The 25,686-nt window shown below is 36.7% G+C and overlaps 2 protein-coding genes across 2 annotated transcripts; both read left to right on the top strand.

Annotated features, from left to right (window-relative positions):
• Nucleotides 1–2,097: 2,097 nt before the first annotated feature.
• LOC129257945 (ATP synthase subunit gamma, mitochondrial-like) lies at nucleotides 2,098–13,493 on the top strand. The gene is made up of 8 exons (XM_064096189.1): nucleotides 2,098–2,158; nucleotides 5,006–5,037; nucleotides 5,493–5,624; nucleotides 6,151–6,352; nucleotides 8,766–8,909; nucleotides 9,558–9,622; nucleotides 10,885–11,040; nucleotides 12,735–13,493. Exons 2-8 carry the CDS (start codon nucleotides 5,019–5,021, stop codon nucleotides 12,836–12,838), a joined length of 822 nt encoding a protein of 273 aa, XP_063952259.1. The 5' UTR covers nucleotides 2,098–2,158; nucleotides 5,006–5,018; the 3' UTR covers nucleotides 12,839–13,493.
• Nucleotides 13,494–15,976: 2,483 nt separating this feature from the next.
• LOC129256580 (G protein-coupled receptor 88-like) lies at nucleotides 15,977–20,197 on the top strand. The gene has a single exon (XM_064096188.1). The coding sequence runs from the start codon at nucleotides 17,744–17,746 to the stop codon at nucleotides 18,950–18,952; it is 1,209 nt and encodes a 402-aa protein (XP_063952258.1). The 5' UTR covers nucleotides 15,977–17,743; the 3' UTR covers nucleotides 18,953–20,197.
• The last annotated feature ends 5,489 nt before the right edge of the window (nucleotides 20,198–25,686 follow it).

Genomic DNA, 25,686 nt, shown 5'->3' with positions numbered 1-25,686 from the left:
TCATCAGTCCAAGCAAGTGTTGTTGTCACAGTTATAAGGTCAAAGCATATACATACGTTAACACATATTGAATTAATCACACAAAGCTAACATACTCTATGAGTGAATAAAGGTACGGTAGTGAGTACTGTCAGTATAGGCCCTGAACTTGTACTATCATAGTAATAGCTAGATGAACTCATGACAATCACCACACACCAAACACAGATGGGTTACATGCAGCATGGACCTACTAGGTCCATGCATGCAGCAAATCTGTTATTTGTAGATGTAGATCCATTATTGTTTGTGAGGACACAGGTCAAAGCACTTTGAATCATTATTTCTTCTGTTTGCATTAATAAAGTAATCTTAATTGAATCACTGGCTGTCTTGATAGGTAAGCTCTGGGCTTGGACTTGGATTTTGTTATCTACTAGGACTAGGTCTACATCTACTATAGATCTTCACTAGACCCTAGTCCAGAGTAAATTTACTCGAGCACTGCAGTTCCTTTGACCTTTGTTAGATTAAAAATTTTAATGTAACAACTCAACTGCACTGCTAACCCAGAGAGCTCCCGTCCGCGCAGCGGGCGGGAGCCCAGAAGCTCACAGTGTATTCTACCATTGCCACCGGACAAGGGTGATTTATGGTCTAAATATTTCTCCAAATGAATTGTGAAAACAAAAAGTGTACAATTACCACGATTATATGGATGAAGGTCTAGCGAGTGGCAGATTCCTGACATCTGAGCACAGTCTGGAACCTCAAAAAAACGAAAAGTTCTCTGCTTCTACCCCGTCTCGATCGGCCATTTTTGTTAAAAATCGTAACAAAACGGCCGATCGAGACTGGGTAGAAGGAGAGAACTTTTGGTTTTTTTGAGGTTCCAGACTGTGCTCAGATGTCAGGAATCTGCCACTCGCTAGACCTTCATCCATATAATCGTGGTAATTGTACACTTTTTGTTTTCACAATTCATTTGGAGAAATATTTAGACCATAAATCACCCTTGTTCGGTGGCAATGGTAGAATACACTGTGAGCTTCTGGGCTCCCGCCCGCTGCGCGGGCGGGAGCTCTCTGGGTTACTGCACTGCTAGACCAAAAGCTTCAGTCTCTGTATTTTGGTTGTTCCGCTGAACTACGTGACACGTCTACGTTGGCTCCACTCACCATACATAAATGGGGATTATAGTAAAATGTCAGGAATTGTTGAATACAATCCCAGAAACGACGGTTATTCCTGTCTAATATAACTTAGTCTTAGACTAAGTTGAAAACTGCCTTCACCCGTTGAGTTGGTGGCGCCATCCCTGCAATTAACCGCCTACGGCCTATAGAGTGGGCTAAGGTTTCCGCCGCCGAAAGCTCCGGCGGCGCAGCTCCTTATCTTTGGCTAGGGTCTTATGAAGGGTAGTCCCATATGCTAAATTTTATGAACTGTTTTTGGTAGAAAATAAATGGATTTCCCCCAAAAATAACATGAAACAACTTGTTAAAAGATCATTCAACCTTGACAGTCATTGTAAAACACTATTTTCAACACGTTGAGGTAATTTGTGCAAAACATGATTACACAAAACTTGAAAAAATGCAAATTTTTTCTCTTACCAAACACTTTTTTCGACATTATTTTGGAAGCCGATTTACGCAAAATAACACCAGATGTATCTACAAAAAGTTAACTTTATATGTTAAAATACTCACATTGGCGTCTAGAAAATATATCCATGAGTTGAAAGTGTCGAGGTATTTAATCACTAAATGTGAGAAAACGTGTAGTTTATTGAAATTTCCGGAGGCATGCACTAAGCAGAAGGTCACAAGCGCAGAAAATATGCCAGAGGGAACTAATTGGGGCTCCATGAAATATCGGACCAATCAGAGCACACTTCCGGTTTCGCCACTCTGTCTATTGATAACTCTGATAAAAGTGGTTGAGCGCCATCTTTTGATTGACTTGGGACAGATACTGGGGTTACTGAGCATGCGCTTTTCATCGTCGCACCAGCAGTAGGATCTGCAAACCAATACCAGCGCAGCGTGTACTCGATCGACCCCGTGCCGTACCTTCCCGACCCGTACCCCTTATGCAGCTAGCGCTGATACGCTAGCGCTGCATGCCCAGCTTGGTGGAAATACCGGTGATTTTTGTGCGTGGTACCGGTACAGAGGGTGAGTTGAATAATCTTTCACTTCATAATGACCGAATGAAATAGCGTTTACATAATACGAGTCGTTTTATGAAATAATGATTTATTAATGTATGTTGACTTAGTGAAATATAAAGAGTGTAAATGTACCCCAAAAATGGGAATACCTAAAATGCACTTTGTTAGTTTGCTTGCAATTGCACGGTGCAAATGCAGTAGTCCTGGAATTCGCAGCAGTGGCCAGTGCAAACCTGCACGAGAAATCTGAAAAATTATTTCATGCCCTTATTTTTAATTCATTCTTATCATGCTTGTGTCATGTCTGTTTGTTCTGAAATTAACAGGGCCAAAAATCTCATTAAATTATAACAATTTAATGTTAAATATCTTTTATCTAGCCTACCAAAAAAACTTTTGGGGGCAAAAAAAGTTCCAATCAAAATCAAATTGCAAGTCGATTTGGGTGAATAAAAAATGTCTGGCAATTAATTGCAAATTCACACTTAATTGGTAGTCTGCTTCTTGTAACTACCAGGATAAATGAATTTGCTCCCGTTTTGGCGTTAGGCATGAAGATCTAGGCTTAACAAAATAACAAAATTTTGTAAATTAGCATCAGAAATTAGATCTCAAAATTGATTGCTAATATTTTCTTGCAAGTTGCAACCTCCTCCCCCCCCCCCCTCCCTGGCCTATATGGATTATGGTAGGGGGTCCTAAGGCTATGCACCATTCCATTGCGCATGTAATTTCAATGGCAAATTGCGCACTCTGTGTGGTCGACCTGTGTGATGATCGATTCCTATTCAATTTTTCTGAAGTGGCAATAAATCTCTAAAATATGCAGAGAAAACTCACAACTGTTTGGAATTTTGCAGTTATATTCACTTTGACTACATGTCTTCCTATGATAATATGAACATATTTTTAAAAATTGAGGCACAGGAAATACTTCTTTGCATGATTAAATGAGTGCGTAGCTTTAGTTTAAGGATCCCTTACATCGGGTGGCGAAATAAGAAGTGTTAGGATAACGCAGCAGGATTTTTGTATAAGTGAGATTTGTGATATTTTCTTTGGGGTTAATGATCTTTAGGATATTTACCAAAAGTTAGACCAAGTCACCAAGACAATCTTCAAATATTAAAAATGCCATGCCATCATTTTTATCATATTTGTAAAAAAAAGTGTGTAGCTTTACATGTGTAGGTGCCCCATCATTGCTTGCATTAGAGTCAGATTTCATCTGAAACGTAATCAACTGTGGACCAATGTTGAATTGAAATGGGAGGGGGGGTCAGGTGACGTGTCCATATTCTTTGTAATTTAGTAGATTTATATAAAAACACCATCTATTGCTCTGTTTTTTTTTCTTCAAATTTTATGCATTAGATCTAGCCTTGATAGCAAAAATGATTTTGAAATGTCTTGTCTTTTTTTTAGCTGTTAGTGCCCACAATCAAAGTGTTTATTATGATGGCAAAGAATATAATTTGTACTTAGTAATGTTGTCTGATATTTCAATTGATTAATGAAATAATATTTGATTGCAAAGTTTCTGAAATTGTCATCTTGTCCAGACAAACAACCCTACAAACTGGGTATGCCATATAGCATGTACATCTTCACAGACAGATGTCGGCTGTTTAAGATCTCCTTATGTTAAAGGTCAAGTCCACCCCAGAAAAACGTTGATCAAATAGAGAAAATTCAAATTAGCACAACACTAAAAATTTCATCAAAAACAGGTGTAAAATAAGAAAGTTATGACATTTTGCTTATTTTTCACAAAATAGTGATATGCATGCACAATTCAGTGACATGCAAATGAGACAGTTGATGATGTCCCTCACTATTTCTTTTGTTTTTTATTGTTTGAATTCTACAATATTTCATTTCTTACAGATTCGACAATAAGGACCAAACTTGACTGAACTTTTTCGTATTAAACTATGCTAATTCCAGATGTTCAGGGCGGAATTAATTGTTTTTTACTTGTCAATGAGTAGAAAATTAGAAAAATTCATAATTTCACATAATAAATTCCAAAAGAAATAGTAGGTGGATGATGTCATCAGTTTCCTCATTTTGCGTACCAACCAGGATGTGCATATAACTGTTTTGCAAAATTAAGCGAAACTTTAAAATGTCATAAATTTCTTATTTCACATCCGATTTCGATGAAATTTTCAGTGTTATGCTTGTTGGATTTTTCTCTTTTTATGTAAATGAACGATTTGTTAGGGTGGATTTGTCCTTTAAGTGGTGGTGAATGTACAAAATCACGATCATTTACTTTGCAATATCTGCCATCTTTCTGATGTCACAAATTTGTGATGCACATTCACAGGATCAGAATTTTACTTGAGAACAGCAGTAGCTAAAATAGAAAGTACAATTGCTGTGATAAACAATTGCAATTGGGATTATTGTTCTGATCAATTTACCATCACTTGTTTTGTAGAATCTACCTGATACACATTTCAGAAATAATTTTTCAGATATCTGTAATTAGAATTACGAATGATTATGAGTACATTAGAAAATAATGAGCCAAGAAAAATATCATTGCCAATGGATCTGGAATGATTTTATGATCTCGCTTGCAGGCCATCTATAATGTACAGTTGGACACCTAAAAAAATGGTGCAGAATCAAGGAAAATCACCCTTTATTCAATTTTTTTCCTCAGATGTTTGCAGAAGATGCAAATCCACTTCCCTGCAAGATTCCCTTGTGTGGCAAAAAAAATTAGCCTTCATTTGTTACATGCTACATTGGAAAGTTTGTCATTTGTCCTCTATCTTTCAAGATTTACATGTAATTTTTAAATCTTACAGAATTGTTTCATTTCTCTTATAATTACAGCTCATTTACAGCTATGGCGACCCTCAAACTTTGTAAGTAACTATTCACTCTGGTCTTGCGTTCATAGTACATGTAGTCATAATTTGAAAAGCAGTATAAATTAATACCATGCTATTGGGTGTTGAATTCATAATTTTATTAGATTGTCAAGTTTTTGAAAGTTTTCTTTTATAGAATGTCGACTTTTGATGCCCTTGGAACAATTCAATATCAGTGATATTAAAATGGAATGTTGCCCATGTAATTGAATTTGAATTTGTAACGAAATTCATTCACTTGGCATACACTGTATATATACAGTGATAACATTAGCATAATTTTAACAGAATGTTGTATTTTCATTTAATTTAAAAAAAGGAATTAATACAAAATCTCTAGTAATACAAGAAGACACAGTAGTTTCGAATTCTCTTATCTACTGGATATGTTTGCACCATAATTCTGATGTAGAAGGGTATTATCCATAAACTTTTTATCCTCTCTACAGTGGCCAACCGACTGAAGTCGGTCAAAAACATCCAGAAAATTACCAAGTCAATGAAAATGATTGCTGCTGCAAGGTATACCAAAGCAGAGCGTGAACTGAAGTCAGCGAGGTCGTATGGTGTCGGTGCTACAGGTATTCATATTATCCCCCTTATGTAAAGATTATAATCGGTTTAGAGGGATATCAAAAGAGTTTCATCACAAAATTAGTTTTATTCACCTGTCCAATTCACGATTTACAAGTCAGACATTTATAATGTTGATAACAATATTATCCACTTGAATGTCTCAGCATCTTTGGGGCTATGTAGGCATTGAATATTCATTCTACTGTACATTATTCACCTGGGTTGAGTGAAGCACACTGTAGATTAATACCTTGCTGCATAAAAGTACTGCCTGTGGAAGGATTCAATCAAAACCACGATCCTCTGGTTTGAACTAAAGACGAGTCCTAAAGCACTTGCACAGGTCCTGGAACATCCCACACATCACTGGAAAGGATCATTTTTCTTACCAATCATGCAACTAATTAACTAGTAAATAATTACTATTATATGTACAACTAATGTCAAACAAATGTTAGTGTTCTGTCTGGCATCTCATCACATGTTTCTGAGAGTATGATTCATTTTATTTTTTTATATACAACTTGACAGCTCTATATGAGAAAGCTGAGCTGGAAGCACCTGAAATAAAGGAGAATCACCTGGTGATAGCACTGTCCAGCGACAGGGGTCTCTGTGGCGGTATACACTCTAACGTCACCAAGGCAGTCAAGGCATACATAAAGGAACAGGGTGAAAATGCCAACATCAAATTAGCAATCGTAGGAGACAAAGCTAGGATGCAGTTACAAAGGTTAGATTTGTGTATTCTATCATATTCTTATTTTGTTTATTAATTCTCCACTTATCGGCTGGATTAGCTAAAATGACTGGTTTTCGGTGTGTAGTCCAAATTCAAGGGTTTGTTACATTTAAGCGTCTTGTCACAGTCCCTTGTCCATGATTTTCGCAGACATTTTTTTTTTTACCTTATCAGGTGCATGAATTTCTGTAGCTTATATGAGTTGTAGATGAAAATCTCTGACATACTCCTTCACAATTGCTCACCAAGTCACATATTTGATAGTTTGGGAATGCATAATGTACATGTATCTTAAGCTTATGATTGTCATGATTAATGTATATACCATAAGCATTGTGTTGTGTTAATTAAATGTAAACATATAAGTATAATAGGTGTACCAGTTCAGCACAACACATTACTGTATTTGCATTCTTGTATAAAATGATTTGCTCTTCTATAGGAGTGTTATGTGAGCAGAATTTATAGCATCGGACATGCATTACACAATGTTCCGATTAATGACGACTAATTGTAACATAAATAGCCATGTGTAATCACACAAAGTTCCTTGAGCTGTAATGCAGGTCTTGTAATTTCATTTTTTCCATCACTGTCATAGTTGAAGGATTTAAAAGAAGTCCCTTTGACTGTTGATTCTTTCTATGGTCAATGAACAAAAATTTTATATGGTCAGGTCAGAGTATACCGGGTATACAATGTACGTAGTGCTACAGTGTATACTTACATGAACCTCCCGAGTCTACAATTTGTCTGCCAGAATGATATAAAGAACGACATTAAAAAATGTTACATCGATTCAAGTGGCTAGTTGATTTTCTCATTTGTTCATGATAGGGAATGTAATATATTGATAGTATTTGTCTTTATAAAAAGGTATGTATCACTTTCTCTAATATAATAATAATATAGGTTATTTGTATAGCGCACATATCCACCTTATTAGATGTTCAAGGTGCTCCTACTAGTCCTACAAAACATTTTCATACCTACATGTACACCCATCATTGGTGGTTGCAGAAGGCATTATGTTTTGGAGTTGTTTGCCCATCTGTCCTGTTTCTTTTTCGCAAGAACGGTTTGACAAATCATCTTCAAACTTGGTACTTTGCCACTCTCCACCATGGTGTTAAATGGGTACCAGGTATGATGAAAACAGCAATGTAGTATGCCTAGCAAATGAGTTTGGACAGTTTTGCTGGACTGATCCCCATGGAGAGGAGAAAATAGTTAGGTTATGTGTGGGCAAGCTAAGATCTGTTGATCAGGATGATGGTACCTGTAAAACACCTACACATCATTCCGATGTATTATAAGACAGGTTGTAAAACTGCTCATGATCTAAACGTGACTCCCTTGAACAATTTTGGAAGCTTTCTATCCTGCAGGCATGAAAATTCTCCGCGTTTTTTGTTTGCTGAATTTCCATTTTTTTTACTCCTAAAATCCGCGTTTTAATTTCCGATTTTTAGCGCTAAAATGTTTTAGCATATATCTTACGTGTTATATGACGTTCGGCCTTTACAACGATTGCGCAGGAATCTCTTATCTAGCACATCTCAACTCTACACGTGTATTTCGCGGTGTGTTTTACGTTTCTGTGCAGCGGTGGTGTGCTTGCAATCGCTGGGGGCAACCCGGCGCGCCGGGCATGCATATCATATCGGACCGGTGGAAGACCGATAAAGAAGCTGAATGTGCTCGCAGAGATTTGTGACGTGACATGGAATTTTCATGACGCATTTATAATTCGCGAATATTAATTTGCTGGAAATCCAAGAATTTTGTTTTTTCTTGTTGTTGTAATAACGAATCAAGAAAAATGGCATTTTGTGGGGGACTAACTTGTGACCGCACAGATGTTGTGGATAGACTTTCAAAAGATGTTCATGAAATTGACCGTGGACTTGCTAATATGTGGCGATGGAGTTGGTTAGATATATAAATAAATACTTCATTACAATCATTCAACTCAAACAGGTTTTTGGAGTTGTAAAATTGATAAAACCCAGGAGCTTCCAGGGGCGTTGCCTCCTGGACCCTCACCGGGGCGTTGCCCCTGGACCCCACCAGGGGCCCTAAGGCGGGCCCCTGGACCCCACCCGTTAGCAGCGAGCGGCAAGCCGCTCGCCCGGTGGGCTTCGCTTCGCCCACCGTCTTGTCAACGACATTTCCAAAACCCTTCAGCTTTTTTTTTCATACCCAATTTTCATGCCTGATCCTGAAGCACATGATTTTTGTGCACTTCTGGCCCACTTTTGCTGCATTAAATGTGAATGTTGAACGTTACCACCTTTGACATTCATGTTACTTGCAATCCATTTGTTAGCCCTTATAAAACCTGGCTTCAGCGCTAAATATTGTATTTATTATTATTAACCATTATTATCTCACTTATTTGCAGGACACATGCAGGCAATATTCTGTTTGCATTGAATGAATACGGCAGGAAACCACCAACCTTTGTGGAGGCATCCATGATTGCTAACGCCATCTTGGAATCCGGCTATGAGTTTGACACTGCAGAGATCATCTTTAACACCTTCAGGTTAGGATCTGATTATTACCATTGTCATATCATCATCACATTATTTTGATAAATGCTATTTAAATTTTGCATATTATTATTTTTATCATTATCATATTATCATCATATCATATTATCATAATCATATTCATTATTACATTATCATCATCACATTATCTTCATCATATGACCATCATATTCATTATCATCATAATCACATCACATTATCATCATTATAGTCACCACCATGAACATCACATCATCACAATATCATATCATTATCATAATCATCATATTCGTAATCACATCACCACATTATCATCATCATCACAGTATTTTCATCATATCATCTTATTCATTATCATCATAAATAATCACATTACCATCTTCATCATCATAATCATCAACATCATTCATCATGATTCATAATCACATCATCATCACATTATCTTCATATCATATTATCATTGTCATCATATTCGTAATCACATTATCATCATCATCACATCTTAATATCATATTGTCATATTCGTCATCACATTATCTTCATCATATCATCGTTCATCATTATCATCATCAATATCAACATCACATTCCTCACCATCATTCATCATTCTCAATGTCAAATCACTTCAGGAATAATCATTAATTTCTTGATTTGCTTTGCAGATCTGTTGTTGCATACACAACTTCCAGGCAGCCTGTTGTTCCCTTTGATACGCTCAGTACGGCAGGTACGTTGTAAATGCTACTTGTAGCATTACCTCCATCTCTCTTATTTTTCTTACAATTGGCAGTATCTTTTGTTAATGTTATTATCAATATCATCCTCAACATTTTATTCAGACTTATCTTTTTTTTTTAACCTTTAACCCTATCTAGACCAGGGTATTTTTGGAGTTCATATGGCCGGGGACGGGGGGGGGGGGGGGGGGGGGCTCCCAGGCCCCCTTGAGACCTCGACCGCGTGATCGCACCAAAAATTGGCACGCGGGTTTCCTGGGACATAATCTACAAAATTGTATAGTAATTTATTTCATGCGAATCACTATTAAGTGATTATGCTAATTTATGCGTAATTAGTATGCAAAATCATACTTTTTCCTCTAGCTCCCTAAATAAAGCTCCAAATGTTCTAACATTTGGTATAGAAACTCTTTGTGGTGTTCTTAGCAATTTGCGATATCAAATCATTTTCTTATGTATTACATTGTTTTTGCAATGGAATTTGTTGGGGACTCTACTGAGATCATAAAAAGCATAAAATAAATACATCTAGACCAGCAAAACTAAAAATAATCATATATAATGTTGCGTAATTTCATACTGGTGACGCAAACTTGTTGCGCAATACTTGAAAGTCGGCGAGTGGCGCGGTTAAAAAAATTCGCACGGCGAAAATATCACACGATTTTCCAAGGTCATATGGAAAAAAATGGCCATTTCTTGGATTTTTGCAAAATGTGAAATTTTAGCCACTTTTTGTGGTTTTTTTTGCAAATTGCTCAAGTAGCGCATGCGCAGTCATTGCACACATAGAACGTAAGATGCGATGGCACGGTTTTTCGAACGAGGTACCTGGCGATAAATTATTAGTTATTGGCGCTGTTTTTATATCAGTTTCCACTGTTTTTTTTTACTGGTTGGACATAATCTGAGAGATAGTTGTGATGATCCAAATGATATTGAAATTTAGAGGGTCTACTGATATTTTATTTCCACTTGCCCCGGGCAAGCGGTTTTGTCGCGCCCTGCAGATGACTCTCTTGTGACAAGGGTCGAGTCAGTTCTTTTAGGACCAGAGAAATCTGTTAGACTTCAATACATGTAGGCAAGACTTTGGTAGGCTAATTACTTACATGTTTTGCCTATTTTTGTCTGAAATAATGCTTTGAGTTTAATAGTCAATTATTTGACTTATGTTGTTGGGTTAAATGGTCATGTGATGCATCACCTGTAACATGAGCTGTGATATGACACTATCCCCCTTATACAGACAAGATGAGCGTGTATGATGACGTCGATGCCGACATCTTGAGGAACTACAGTGAATTCCAGCTGGCCAGTGTGATCTACACATGTATGATGGAAGGAAACTGCAGTGAACAGAGCTCTAGGATGACTGCTATGGACAATGCCACAAAGAATGCAGGTCAGTATATAATCACAGGTTTATTAACGGCTATTACAATCCAAAGCACAAATGTGGTCGCACGTGATGATGGTACGACTGGTGAGAAAGAAGCATTGAGATGTGTGCTCTTATACCACTGGTGATTGATCCATCGCTATTGACAATAACATCTAATGGGGGAAAATGAATAATTCATTACCAGTAAAAAACCTATATTTCAGTGCTTCATACACACCATTTCGAACTTAAAGGCGGAAAGTAATTACATCTAAATAAATGGAGTAATTACAAGCAATATGCTGAAAATTTCATCGAAAAATTCTCACAAATAACAAAGTTAGTTTAGTAATATTTGGTGAAAACAATATATGAACATCAATATGAATATTCATTAGGTGGGCTGATGTCATGTCCCTTGTGTTATTACATGAAATCATTGTTTCATATTTTCATACATGTGTGTGTGTGATAGAATAAAATAAGTTGCACCTATGAATACCTATTGCATTAAATCAGTTGTCAATTAATTTTTTTTTAATTCTTGGAGGACAAATTTGAATAAACATTATTTCATATAATATAATACAAAGGAACAAATGTGGATATGACATCTATTTGCTCATTGAATATTCATGAAGACATCCATATAACTGTTTCTCAAAAATAATGCAAATCTTTAAAATTTCACAACTATGTTATTCTTTGTCCAATTTTGATCGAATTTTCAGTGTTTTGTTTGTCTGATTTTTCTTTATCTGTCCAATTTATATTATTTTTCAGCCTGGAGTACCCCTTTAAGCATTTTTTACCATTTGATAAAGGGAGAAATATGCAGGCATGATATTCTCCCGATTGAAATTGGATTTTTATATTTATTTTTTTTTACCTGAAATCCTTTGCCCAAGAACATTCTCATGCTGTTTTTTACTGCTTTTTAAAGTCAAATGATAAAAACTATCATGCAGACTCACCTTGAAAAATCACTTTCGATTTCTTTGCCATGCAAGAGCTTGTAACCCTGAACGGGGCGCCTCGGACTTCGGCGGTGACTTAGCGACCCTTGACTATTTTTATGTATTTTTTTTCAGAGGGGAATATCATGCCTAAATATGTACCAACTATAAACATGCACAATACCCTGTACCTTATCTTGTTTGTATGTTTAAAAATAAGCCAGTTCACGGTTAGCTCATGATCAACTTTTCTCAAATGACCTTTGTGATTTTTCATTAGGATAAGCACTATCATTTTCAAATGTAGATGTTGCGTAAGCTTTACCGGTAGAGTATTCAAATTCTAAGAACAAAAGGCATTGTATAGACCAGGTGACTAGAATAGCACATCAGGGATAAAGTTAGGAAATCTGTTTTATTGTCTGCCTTTGGCACATTTGACTATTGTTTAGGCTACTGTCAAATACCAGTGATTATGAAGGCTCTATTTATTACTCTTTAGCTTGGATGTGATAAATATTTTGAAAGGAATACATGAATAATCATCAAATCACAAATGCCTATGTCAGTGAATTTGAAAGCCACCTTCATGGTTGTCTCCAATGACCTTTTTCTGCTCGTGCGCAGTTTACAACCTTGAACAGGCTTATTGCTTTCAAGTTCAAGAATGTGGCTATTCGGGGCTATGGTTTTGGTATTCCTCTAGATTTACACATCACACCTTTTATCGATGTTTTCCTGTTCCCTCTTCACTCCCAGGTGAAATGATTGACAAGCTAACCCTGAAGTACAACCGTACCAGACAGGCTGTCATCACCAGAGAACTGGTGGAGATCATCTCGGGAGCCGCTGCTTTAGAATGATCTTTTCAAATACCTTCTGTTGAGAGCCAGGAAGGCAGGAACACTTGTACACTACATGGAGCCAATGCCCTCCTTGCTTCCAGCAGATCCTATATATACGGCTTCATAGTGTTTGTAATTGTGTTTTATTTTTGGCCAATCAAATTCTTCAGTGCTGAATGTGTCTGGGGAAATGAGCGGATGGAGATCTTCTACATAAGAGCAATTCGTGTGTACCAGTGCAAGCACAAGTTTGTCCACACCTTGTTGGATTTGACATACTCAAATTAATGGTCACCTAATATACATAAAGCTGATTTTAAAGGGGGGTATTCCTTTGTAGCTTTCTAGTGGACTAGAAGGAAAATGTGATGAATTTATTAGAGAATGGATACGTCAACTACCTTCATATTTATTAGCTCTGAACAGAAAATGCATTTGAAAATAAATTTCGATTCACTTGGAATGAGTTTCAAGAAGTTCGGGCCAAGATTTATGAGATCATTGATTCATACTGGATTGAAAATCCCTGTAGCATGTCTCTTTCCAAGAATTTATGTAATTTTAGGGGTTGAGAGTTATCTGATAGCACACCTATGTGAGAGTGCTTACTGTATTCTGCAAAGAGATTTGATATTGTATTAAATACCAGAGGACCTAAATATTTGAGAACAAACCCTGTCTATTTGTGTTTGCTGTTGGGACATGACTTCGAGAGATGGTGTTACGACATGTGCTGTGGTTAATATGGTTTCTCCTGAAATAACAGACAATTGCATTTTGGCATAATCTTCAAGTGCATAGTCAAGTTCAGTCACAGTTGCTCTGTGCAAAAAATGTTGGATAATTCTTTCGGTTACTATAGAACTGACAACCAGTGATTCTGTTAGGAAAAGATTTGATGAAGCACCATATATCTTCAGAATGGTCGAAAACACCTAGCACCCATGATATTTTGTAAGTAAATTGCCAATTTGTCTGTTGCCAACTTGCCCACTCATCACATGGTCTACTTTCATTTAGTATAATGCCATTCTGTCCAACAGTTCGTCTAAACCATTTGGTCCAATAACCACTTTGTCTCATCACCATTCTATGACCGTTTCGTCTCACAACCAGTTGGTCTAATATCCAAATTCTTTTCATTCAATTAACACTTAGTCCAATTAGACCAAATGGTATATAGACTAAATGGCTATTGGACCAACTGGTTATTAGATGAAATGGTGAGTCGATAAAATGGCAATTAGACCCTGTGGATAATAATAATAATAATGTGATAAATTTGTAAAACGCAGCCACTATATAAATATACTCTACTGCGCTTTGGTTACTCCTACTGCTTATACTAACTAAAAATGATGATCTACTTAAAAGCTCCCTTGAACAGAGGTGTCTTCAATAATGCTTTGAAAGAAGGAACAGATTGGGTCATTCTAACGCTAAGGGGAAGTTGGTTCCATAATTTCAGAGCTGCGTAGCTAAATGCAGTCTCCGAGAGTAGCCTTGGTTTTAGAGTAGGGTATATCCAAAAGGATAGTGATCGAACTGTCGGTAGACCAAATGATAGGAGACAAGTTGGTAACTGGACGAATTTGTATTTGACCCATTGAAAATAAACCATTTTGTATCTATATCATATGGGTTCGAACTACATACTAGTTGCTGGCCAAAAAATAAGTTATAAATTCTTATTTGATAATAGTGACTATGTATTGTAAATAGGCCCATGTTTTGGTTCTCATGTCACTGATTTTGAAGAAAGAATTGGAGAAAATCGCGGTTCTAAAGGCTTTGAAATAAGTAACCAGAGCATATGTCGTAGATTACAACTGTATATAGTGTGATGAGGAATAGCTGAATCATGAGCGAATGTTGCTTTGTCTTGAAAAGTGTGACTGACAACGATGGCTTAGCTAGCCCTGACCACAAATTCTCTGAAGTTAAACTGTTCTGACGAGAGTGTCAAGAAACAAAGAGTGATATTGCAGTCATTCATTTCCTTCTCAACAAGTGCTGAATATTTTAAAGGGCTCAATTGTCTATGATGACAGTAGCAAACGATACAAGTCCGTGGTAGAAATGACAAACGCCTTGCACAATTATTTCTTGTTTGGAACCTTTGATATGTGTGACATCGCTTCAGTGCTTGATTTTGAAGAAAAAAATGATTCCATTGAAGCTTTTATCACCAGAGAATTTGTTGTCTCAAAACAATTCTGAGTTGCCACGTTTCCCCCATTAATCAACAAACATTCGCTGATATTTTGAACAAGAACACATCCTTAAATATCCAATAATAACCTCTATGAAATTGTGTTGAATTGAGAAGGATCTTCCTACCTGATTCTTAAGTAAATTCTCCCTTGCAAAGTCAATGTTTAAGTCAAATTAAGTGTGCAGTTCTGCATTTGAGTATGTTGCTGAGAGATCTGTGAGAAGGATGTTGGTTCCCATCTCATAGTTTTACATAAACCAGTGCTATATACAGGTAACACATCCCCAATTGAATCGTTTGGGACCAGAGACATCTGTTTTACTTGAGTAGAGGTATATAACGCGTTTTGAATAATCTGGTCTCAAAAAATTGCTTCAACTTGTGGAAGGTCGACTTAGGCAGAGTTACCTATATTTCAAATGTCTGGCCAGTTTGTTTCTAGTTGGGGTAACAACATGACATATTCCTTTGATATCCTTGCCACTAAAAATGTGAAAATTTTCAAGATTGCAGCCCACTAATAAAAAGGTAGGGTTGGACAAATTCGTAAAAATATGACACTGCTGGGAGTTTTTAAGTCTAGTTTTGACTTTGATAGAGGAAGCTTTCTATCCCAAAGATAACGTAGAGGGACTGACACCCAGAGTCCCTCTAAAGTAACTTCAGGAAAGATAGCTTCTCTATGTCAACGTCCAATTTGGACTAGGAAACTCCTGTCAGGGCTTGTCTTAATTATTATTTTTGAAGGCCTTCCACAATACTGTACAATAGAATCAGTCTAGGTTTAATAGCAGGGCATCGTTTATCAGACAGGAAAAAGCTTTTTGTTTTAATACAGTTGTATTTCTTTTTTCAAAACTGGTCTGCTCTGATTTTACATATCTTCTGGACCTTTTGTCATTTTGATAGCAGGTTCCTATTATTAAGGCCACCGCACACCTTACGATTGGTCTGCGACCCAATTTTTGGATAAAACGTAGTATAATTTGATGCTAATATTGAGGCATGGAATATCTTACTGTGTATTGTTCTAAATCATCGTACGAATACCTATGTTCAAATCTGTGACTATGCTATCATCCTCATTAGAATAAAAGCGAATTTGATATCTATAATCTAGTCATAATGACGTCATAGCAATCGTACAGTTGGCTACAATTTGAAACTAATTTGGCATGCACTCCAAAATAAAGGCTTGCAATCATTAAAAAACAAATTATATTTGTATTTGTATCCTTTTAATTAATTTGAATCTCAAATAAAAAGATACTTTTCATTCACATTTTAAGTAAATACGCAAAAGGCGTGCGGTGGCCTGTACACATCTGAAATTATGGATATGGGCCAACGGCAATGCCGTTCCCACACTGGGGGTGGATGGGGTGGGATGATACAGGGAATGGATAGTCAGATAGGCAATGCTATTCTAGCATTCCATATTCTCCTGTCCTCTTCGCTACTTTGGCCAGGGACAAGTATGAATTGTTTGAATTCTTCCAAATTGGATATGGATTGTTAAACTCATAATCAGAACAGTAAAAGTAGTAAATAAAAGGTTTGGTATACCGATCATTAACACAAAACCAAGCCTAAAGAGGTTGACATTTCTGCCTGACAACAGGCAAAAGAAGAAAGAAAGACAAATTAAATTTACTGTGAGAGAGCAAAATGTATCTCTCAGTTTTTTTAGTTTTCATAAGTCGTTGAAGATAATGATTAATTAAGTTATGGGGATTTTGACAGCCCATTATGATTGTTCCATTGTTATGAAAGGTATGGGCATCTTGTTCCATTAACCCCATTCACAAAATGTAACTTTAACAAAAAATTACTCCAAACGATATTCCTTTTATGAGTACAATAATGTTTCCTCTTATATTGTTAATTACTGCTCCAAGGCGTAAATTTGCTTGAGAGAAAACCACAAATACCTGATAATGTACGATCAATCGGGGAGTTGTTCTTGCATGTAATCATCTACTTGCCAAATTCCCATTTTTAAATTTGCATAGTCAAAACGATCTCGTGTTTTTCTCAAACAGCCGTAAATTCCTTATCCCTTGTCCGATTTCTTTCAAACTTGCTCTGTTTTATTTTTTTCTTATTTTGTCTTTCCACACAAAGTACTTTAAAAATATGGATTTTCCTTTAAAAGTGATTTTTTATGTTTATAATTTGGCGAGGGAAAATAATTCATCATAAAGTAAGATATATTTTCTATAAAATTGTAATTTCTCAAGTTTCATTGATATGACACCTGTTTACTTTTGGCATTTCAGGGCATTCCAACGACAATTAAGGGGGAGGCCCCACGGCATCTTAGCTTTCAGTTACATTTCATTTCCCAATGTTTTTCCACGAACAATCCGGACGCATGTCCTTGTATTGTCTACTTGAGGAAGTGGTGGAAATTACCGGCCAATCGTCTGTCATTTGATGGGTTTAAAAGGCAAAGAAGTGGAAGCTATTTTAGTACTAATACCTTCTTTGGTGTCAGTGTCAGCAACTGGTGTTGGGAACTGAAAGTAAAAGAAGAGAGGGGCTTGTGTTTCCATGAAATGATATTATTCACTTCAAAATGTATGTTGTAATTGAGTACTTCTGCTAGTTTGTATCTAGTTCATGCTCAATCGCTATATGTGATCATTTGACTAGACCCCCTGGAATTGGAGGAGCCTTGAACAGGTATTGAGTTAAACTTACAAAGAATGGAGCCCTCTTTGGAGAGTGGAAATGGGCAGGATTGTGTCAGATGCTGCGCCACAAACAGCAGCGACGAATTCATGTTTGACAATTACACTCATCGTTTGATAGTTGGATCCGTTGTTGCTTTGATCGCAATCGCGGGTACAACCGGAAACGCTCTCGTTATCGTTGCCGTGATCGTGTCACGCAAACTCCGGACGACCACGAACGCCTTTGTGGTGAATCTCAGTGTCTCGGATCTCTTGAGCTCTGTGTTGCTTCCCTTTAACGTATATACAGGAGTGTTTAAAGGGGAAGATCAACCCTTGCCGGATTGGTTGTGCACGGCTGTGTCGTATACCCTCCTCTTGGGCTTGGGAACTTGCATATTTTCCCTCTCCTTAATAGCACTCAACCGTTACGTTTTGCTCACCCGAACTCTTGCAACGTATCAGAAAGTTTACCAACGGAGATTCATTGCATTGATGGTATGCTTCTCCTGGGTCTACCCATCCATGCTACTGGTTGTGACTTTCGCCATCAGTGATTCTGCGGTATATGGCTACTCTCGAAAATACAGAATATGTTTGCGTGATTCAACGAGAGGAGAAAACTCTTCGATCGTCAACAGCATCGGTGGGGCTTTTCTCGTGATTCCAACAATCTTGGTCACCCTCGTGGCGTACGCATTCATTTATCGGCATTTGCGAAGGCACAACAGAAAGCGACTGAAAACGGTTAAAATGCGATTTCATCCCATGTCAAATAATGGTGACCTTGCAATGCATTTAGGCGATCCCAAAGATGCAGGAACAGAAGGAGTCCCGCCATCACCAGATGCAAAAACGACACCCCAAGATACCAGCAGACAAGGTTGTGATGTCTCGAACACCGAGGAGGCATCCAGCAGTCCGCGCGCTCCAACATCACCCGAACAACGCATCCTCAATGTCCAAACTAACATCACCATCAGTCTCTTCATCATCGTCTGCGTGCACATCGTTCTTATGCTACCGTTTGCCATCGCAATCCTGACGAAATGCAGTGATTTCGCTCTCCCCTGGATCTTTGTCCTCTTCGTGGCGACACCGGCAGTCAATCCCCTGGTGTACGGGTGGAAACATCCACACTTCAGGATGGTCTTTAAAAGCATGTTAACGTGTAGATACAAAGACATACCAGAACCTTCACAGATAGGACGATGCGGCTGCCTCAATAGATCATCTTTATAGGGAACCATTATATTTTCGATGAACTAATTTTCTACATTTAATACAATACCTAACAATAAAACGCACCGTTATAGCTACAATTTGCAATGGTATTTAATTATCGTTGGTGATAAACTAAAATGCAAATCCTTTTTGTTTCAGACCGTAAACGGATGTTATGATTCGATTTTTTACATAAATAATCTTTTACATTTTCTTGTCAAAGCAAACAATCATTTAAGAATGATTCATTTCAACACTCATTATTTAGTTTAAAGGGGTAATTTAATCTATTTTCTGTCCACAGCAATATGTTATTTCATAATGCATTATTTTTCTATTGAAATATGATCACTGACGAAAAATTATCGTACTTCAAAAAATAAAAAGCAACCATTCGAAGACAGAGCAAAACGATAGTTTCTTCCGCACTCCGGAGGGTAAGGGGGGGGGTCTTGGTATGTACTCTTTATAGCTCTTGAATAGATATAGTATCTTCTTACAAAAAATAATATAATTAAATGAACTTGAACAGCGAACATGGCGCGAAAGAAGACATAAAGCGTCAGGAAAACTAATGTAATTCAGCTAGGGGGTGGCGCCATGTTATTTTGATAGGAGGCAATCAGATGATCTAAAGGCATTGGCGGTTTTTTTTCTTCTTCTTTTTCTTCTTAACTGAATAACAGCTAGGGTTTTATAGTACTTCACATAATTCTGACCTCTATTTTTATTTAGTCTTCTTCCTCCTCCCTTTCTTTTTCTTCCTCCTTTTCCTCTATTTTAAACTTGAAAAATCATATAATCTGGCCGGTATATATGTGCATGAGTTTCTGCCCTCAAGCAAAAATGCATGAATATATATTCATACGGAAACTCTGCCGCCAAACTGACTCTCTACAAACAGTGGTAAAATTGGTACACCTTTCACTTCGGTCTCTCGATCGTCTCGTCAGACATGTAAGAATGGACTGGGTCATAAAAACGCGTTGACTTGAAGATCGATCCGCCCTTCTTCCGAAGCCCCCCCCCCCCCCCGGGGGCCCCTGCGATTTTGCCGAAACTGGTGCGTTACGGGCAGTGGCGTACCTAGGATTTTCCACGGGGGGGGGGGGGGGGCAAAACCGTCCGCCAATAAATTTGACAAGCGAAAAAAAAAAAGTTTTCAATCACATATAAAGGATTTCGTACCAGAAAAAAAAATTGACAAGCAAAAAAAAAAGGTCTTCAATCACATATAAAGGATTTCGTACCAGAAAAAAATTGACAAGCAAAAAAAAAAAAAAAAAAAAAAAAAGGCCTTCAAGCTCGACAGGGGGGGGGGGGCAAAAAAGGTTTTCAAGCTCGTCAGGGGGGGGGCAGGGATACGTCCTTTTCATGGGTTGTGACTCGTCAGGGGGGGGCAGACTGTGGTTACGGGACTTTTTTAATACGCCATGATTCTGATTAGTTTCACAAAACTTTAAGTTTTTTATTTTAACAGCCATTTCAAAGAGGCTATCATCCGGATCGGTCTATTACCACCTGGTCTACAGCAGTTGGTTGATAGCAGGCTACTGGTTTAGCACATGCGGTCTAATATCAGTTGAACTAATAACCAGTTGCATGGTCTACACTCTAAAAACAAATCAGTCAAAATGACTAGTTAATAGGGTCAGCTGGGTGCAACTGTTATTCTAGTCATATTTGACTATTTTCTAGTCGTATTTTACCAGAACAGAGTTATTTGATTCTGACTAGAATATAATTCAGGCATGACTAGACATATCAGTTGCACCCAGCTGACTACTGGTCTAGTCAATTTGACTGAGATGTTTTAAGAGTGTTGTCATCATTTTGTTTAATTACTATATGATTTTATTTACTTGGTTTAATTATAGTCAATTGGTCTATAGCCATTCGGTCGATAACTATTTGGTCTACCAATTTGGTTGTTCTTTATTTTAATCTAATTACCATTTCGTCTAATCATTAAATAGCGAATTGGTCTATTATCAGTTGGTCTAATTGTCATTTCGTCTAATGATCGAAATGATCATACGGTCTAAATAAAAGAAAACTTGTGTGTCTAATACCAATTTGGTGTACACATCAAATTCTGGTCCATTGTCCAGTTTGTTTAACCTCATCTGTCATCATTAAGTCTACTGTAGTCTAATACCACTTCATTTGTCATGTGGTATATTATTCCGAATGATGTCTATTACACCAACTGGCTGTAGACCGAATGATAATACACTGGTCCGGACAATAATCTCTTTGAAATGGCTGTTTGTAGGTTGAATATAAATTGAAAACCCTGTGAAGTTGATGAATAATAATGAATTTATTGAACTGATAAATGTAAATTTAAATCAAGAAACAATTCAAGTAAAATCAAACAATCAGTCTATCAGTCAGCCAGCCAGTCATTCTGTCTTCATGTCAGTCATTTTCTCTGTCAGTCTGTCTGCCATAATGTATGTCAATCAGTGATCAAACCAATCAGTTTGTCATTATTTAGATTACGATCACGATTCAAGTAGCATTTACAATCCAGTTCAGTCTGTCAGCGAGTCTGTTAGTCATTCTGTCTGTCAGTCAGTTTGTTAGACAATTTGCATGTCAGTCCTTCTGTCTATCACATATTGTGTCTGTCAGTCGATCATTATGTCTGCCAATCAATCAAACCAATCAGTCTACATGTATCATTCTGCAGAGGCTAAGAAACAATTCAAGTAGCATGTAAAATCATGAATCTGATTGTGAAATTGTGATAGTGACAAGATATGTTCATTTCGAGAGTCCGGTGTATGACTGTGGGCGCATGTATATTGCACATAAGCCTATATCAGTCCATCCCAGAAAAAAAAAATACAATTCAATAGAGGAAAATCAAATAAGCATTATGCTGAAAATTTCAAAAAAGTTGGATTTAAAAATAAGAAAATTATGACGTTTTAAAGTTTCAATTATTTTACCTAAAACATTTATACGCACAACTCAGTGATATACAAATGAAAGAATCCGATGATGTAACTTGATCACTCACTATTTCTTAACTGTTTTTTTGGGGGGTCACTGTTTGAATTATACCATATTTCAATTTGTACATATTTGACAATTTTTCAGGGAGAAACAAAACTTTGTCTTATATATGAAGAGAAAATTAAAATATTTCAAAATTCATAAAATAAAATTAACACAAAGGAGTGGGCGATGTCACAGGCCCCCTCATTTGTATACCAATTAAGAAGGATGTGCATACAACTGTTCAGTTTTGTGAAATCAAGCAGAATTTTTTAATAACTTTCTTATTTTTCATACGATTTTGATGAAATTCTCAGTGTTATGCTAGTTTGATTTTTCTCTTTTTATTCAAATCAACTTTTTGCTGAGGTGGACTTAATAGATCTTTAAGTTTAAACAAGAGGTATCTCATAAAGCCTTGTATGCGGACCTGAAAATATTCTTAATATTTTTTGTAATCATGTTCAAGATGCGTATCTAACTAAACAATGTAATCTAATGAATATTTCCCGCCCCTAAGAACATCGTCTGCCCAAAGAACCTTTGCTTTTATTTGACCCAATTAAGTTTTGGAGTGAAAAAGTTTTAAAAGCCTATTTCTTCTGAAGTCACGATTGAATTTATTTCACTCTCCATATCGTTTCATTATTTTCTTCCTCATCATATTCTGTGCGACTAGTGTCACTGGCGCACCGATGGCGAGGGGGCTTGCGGGAAGCCCCGGTTGAAGCCATGGATCCCTAGCTCCCACAAACAATTAAATCATGACTAAGAAAAAAGGAGAAAAGAAAGAAGAGGAAATGGCAAATAGGCTCGCTCGCTTCGCTCCCCTGCATTTTTTTGGGGGGTCCCATATACGCCATATGCGACCCGGCCCTCAAATAGTTTGGTTCATTACGCCACTACACTATGCTCTAAACCTCTTCATAATTATATTCTCCTTTATCTACCTTTCCTCATGTTCAATCCTCGATCTCTTCTCAAAACATGCCTATTGTGTGGCACTGATTTTTCGGGATGTACTTTATCAGTATATTGTCATAACTATTTTCCTTCTCGTAAGTTCTATTCAGTTTTATCCCATATAATTTGTATTGAATGAAACTGTTACGTCGTTCGCTTTACCTTTAAAAAAATCACAAACCCTACGAGGCAGGCCTATATCTTCTTTTTTTTCTCTCTCATGTTCTCCCCTAATTCGTCATGGTGTACTAAGTTACTTTGTTCGCACCTGAAAACATATTATGCATTATTAGTTATTGATGAAGCTATTTTAATGCTTGTATAGTTGTAAATACTGTAATGAGAAATAACAAATTCTTAAATATAAATCCGTACAAAAACACTTTTTTAGAATTCTACATTATACATTGAATATCAGATTTCACAAACATAAAAATACATAATTTTATTGCGATCATGCTCGATGTTTCGAAGGGCAACTTTTTCAAGGCCTTTTACTTTCACTTTTTTTGTCATTAAGCTATAACGTCAGTAGCCCGAGAGGATCATAAAATTAGTAATAGTGATATATATCATTAGCAAATACATACGGTTTACTATCCTTCCTGTGCAAAGTCTGTGCTGAACACAAAAAAGAAATGTTTAGTTTATATGGAAGTACCGTGTTTACCGCGGAAACGATTTAAAAGTTTTCATCTCCTGAGCAACCTGTTTGTAATTTGTTGGGGGATTCCCGCCGGCCAGGCCATGCTTGGTCATGTTTGGCAAGTTATACCGACTACTGTTACAGGCTGAGGAGGAACAATGGTTATATCACTGGCGGATCCGGGGGGGGGGGCACAGCCGGCCCGTGCGCCCCCCCCCCCCCACTTTTGAGAGGCACAATTAAAATTTGTAATGTACAAGTGACGTAAAAACAGAAGTGTGCCCCCCCCCTTTGAAAGTGAATACCTTTTTTTTCTTGCTTGTAAAATTTTTGCTCGGGAAAATGTGCCCCCCCCCCTTGGGAAAATCCTGGATTCGCCCCTGGGATATATTGATAAAAGTGACATGTAAGATGACATTTGCCCTAAACGTGACTCCATTATTCTTTCAATTAAATAACATATTCGGGTACTGTGATAGTTAAACGCCCCTGAGCTTCCCCATTAATATACTTCTTTGTTCACTTTTTTTTCACCTCTTTTTATTTTTACAACTTGGAAAAATCGTAGGGGTGCTTGTTACACTATTGGCACAGCCCCTAGTAGAACAGGTCCCATGCAATCCAATAGAAAAAAAAATTACAGAATTGAAACATGTTTTGTAAATACAAAAATTTTTATGCCGTGCTGTTGTACATCTGAATTAAGGGCAAGCGCCCTTTCATAGCTGGACTTTAACATCAGGACATGGATAAATCACTAAATATGTTTTTATCTAAAAATGAAACTACGTACACTTCATCGCTTTCTTGTCTCTGCCTTTCCATTGAACTATTTTTCGCTTGTTCTTTCTTCCCTTGTCCACTCTATGCCCAATGATAAACTAGAATGAAATACCTTGAGCAACTCTCATCACTCTCTCAAAATGCCACTGAATCAAAACACCAATAATCCTCAGATACAATAAACAAATAAGTATTTATTAAATCTCTTCTATGATAGAATTGCTTTTAACACATTTACAAAGGAAAATATACAACTTTCTGACTTTAACATTAGGACAAGGAATAGCACAATATATTTTCATTTTATAATGAGACTTTGAACTCACCTAGGAAAGAGAATCACACAGGCTCTGTTTATAAAAGAGTAATTTCTTTAATTTGTGTTTATATGGAAATTTCAATCTGACATTTATTTGGTCTTATTCTTCAGGATTAACTTTTAAATCTCAAAAGATTTTAATTCAAATCTTTTAGATTTGTATTTAAAACAACAAGGTTTAAACATAAATCGAATATTTGACTGGTCATTATATTTAAATCCACAGCCGATCTGGATTTATAGTGTATCCAATGATCAAACAAAAGCACATTGGCTAATGCATTCGAGCTACAGTGTGAACTTTATATAGCGCAGGGTGAAAGTTTATGCACAAATTTGACTCATGCAAAAGACATAGTGCAATCATAAATAATATCTTATCTGGCTGAAAAGTAATTTCTCAATTTTGGGGTCAAAAGAATTGGATATGAAATATGATTTTGCTTTCATACCATTCATCCATTCCTCCATCCATTTTGGCAAATAACTATGAAGACATCTAAAATAGGGTCAACTAGTTAAGTTTTATCACAAGAAAGGGGTGTATTATTTACTTAACAGATACAATAGTTCAACTTATATATATATATATATGTATACATATATATATATATATATATATATATATATATATATATTATAAAAATGGATGGAAAATCATTCAAATTCTATGGAAATATATTGCAACCAATTTAGTTTGTCACAAATCTGTGCAAATGGAAAAGTGCTCTTATAGTGTGCAAACACAACAAATGAACTATGGCATGACATACATCAAAATAACTAATAGTAAAAAAAAATGTGTCATCTTGGACACTTACGTCAGGATAATTACATGTTTTGGCATTTTTAATTTCAAATTACACTCCATTAAAGGGATTCACTAAACTAGTATGAAGTGAACATCAAAATATTAAAAAAAGATGATATAGACATGGACATAATTAATCAAAAATGATCTGAAAAGTATTTAATATCAAATAAACACACGATCTGTCAGGATGTACTTTTCGAGTCCTTGAGCCACCCAAAGTT

This window comes from Lytechinus pictus, chromosome 3 (genome assembly GCF_037042905.1).
Source record: "Lytechinus pictus isolate F3 Inbred chromosome 3, Lp3.0, whole genome shotgun sequence".
NCBI classification, from domain to species: domain Eukaryota; kingdom Metazoa; phylum Echinodermata; class Echinoidea; order Temnopleuroida; family Toxopneustidae; genus Lytechinus; species Lytechinus pictus.
This window is presented reverse-complemented; position numbering and strand designations above follow the sequence as displayed.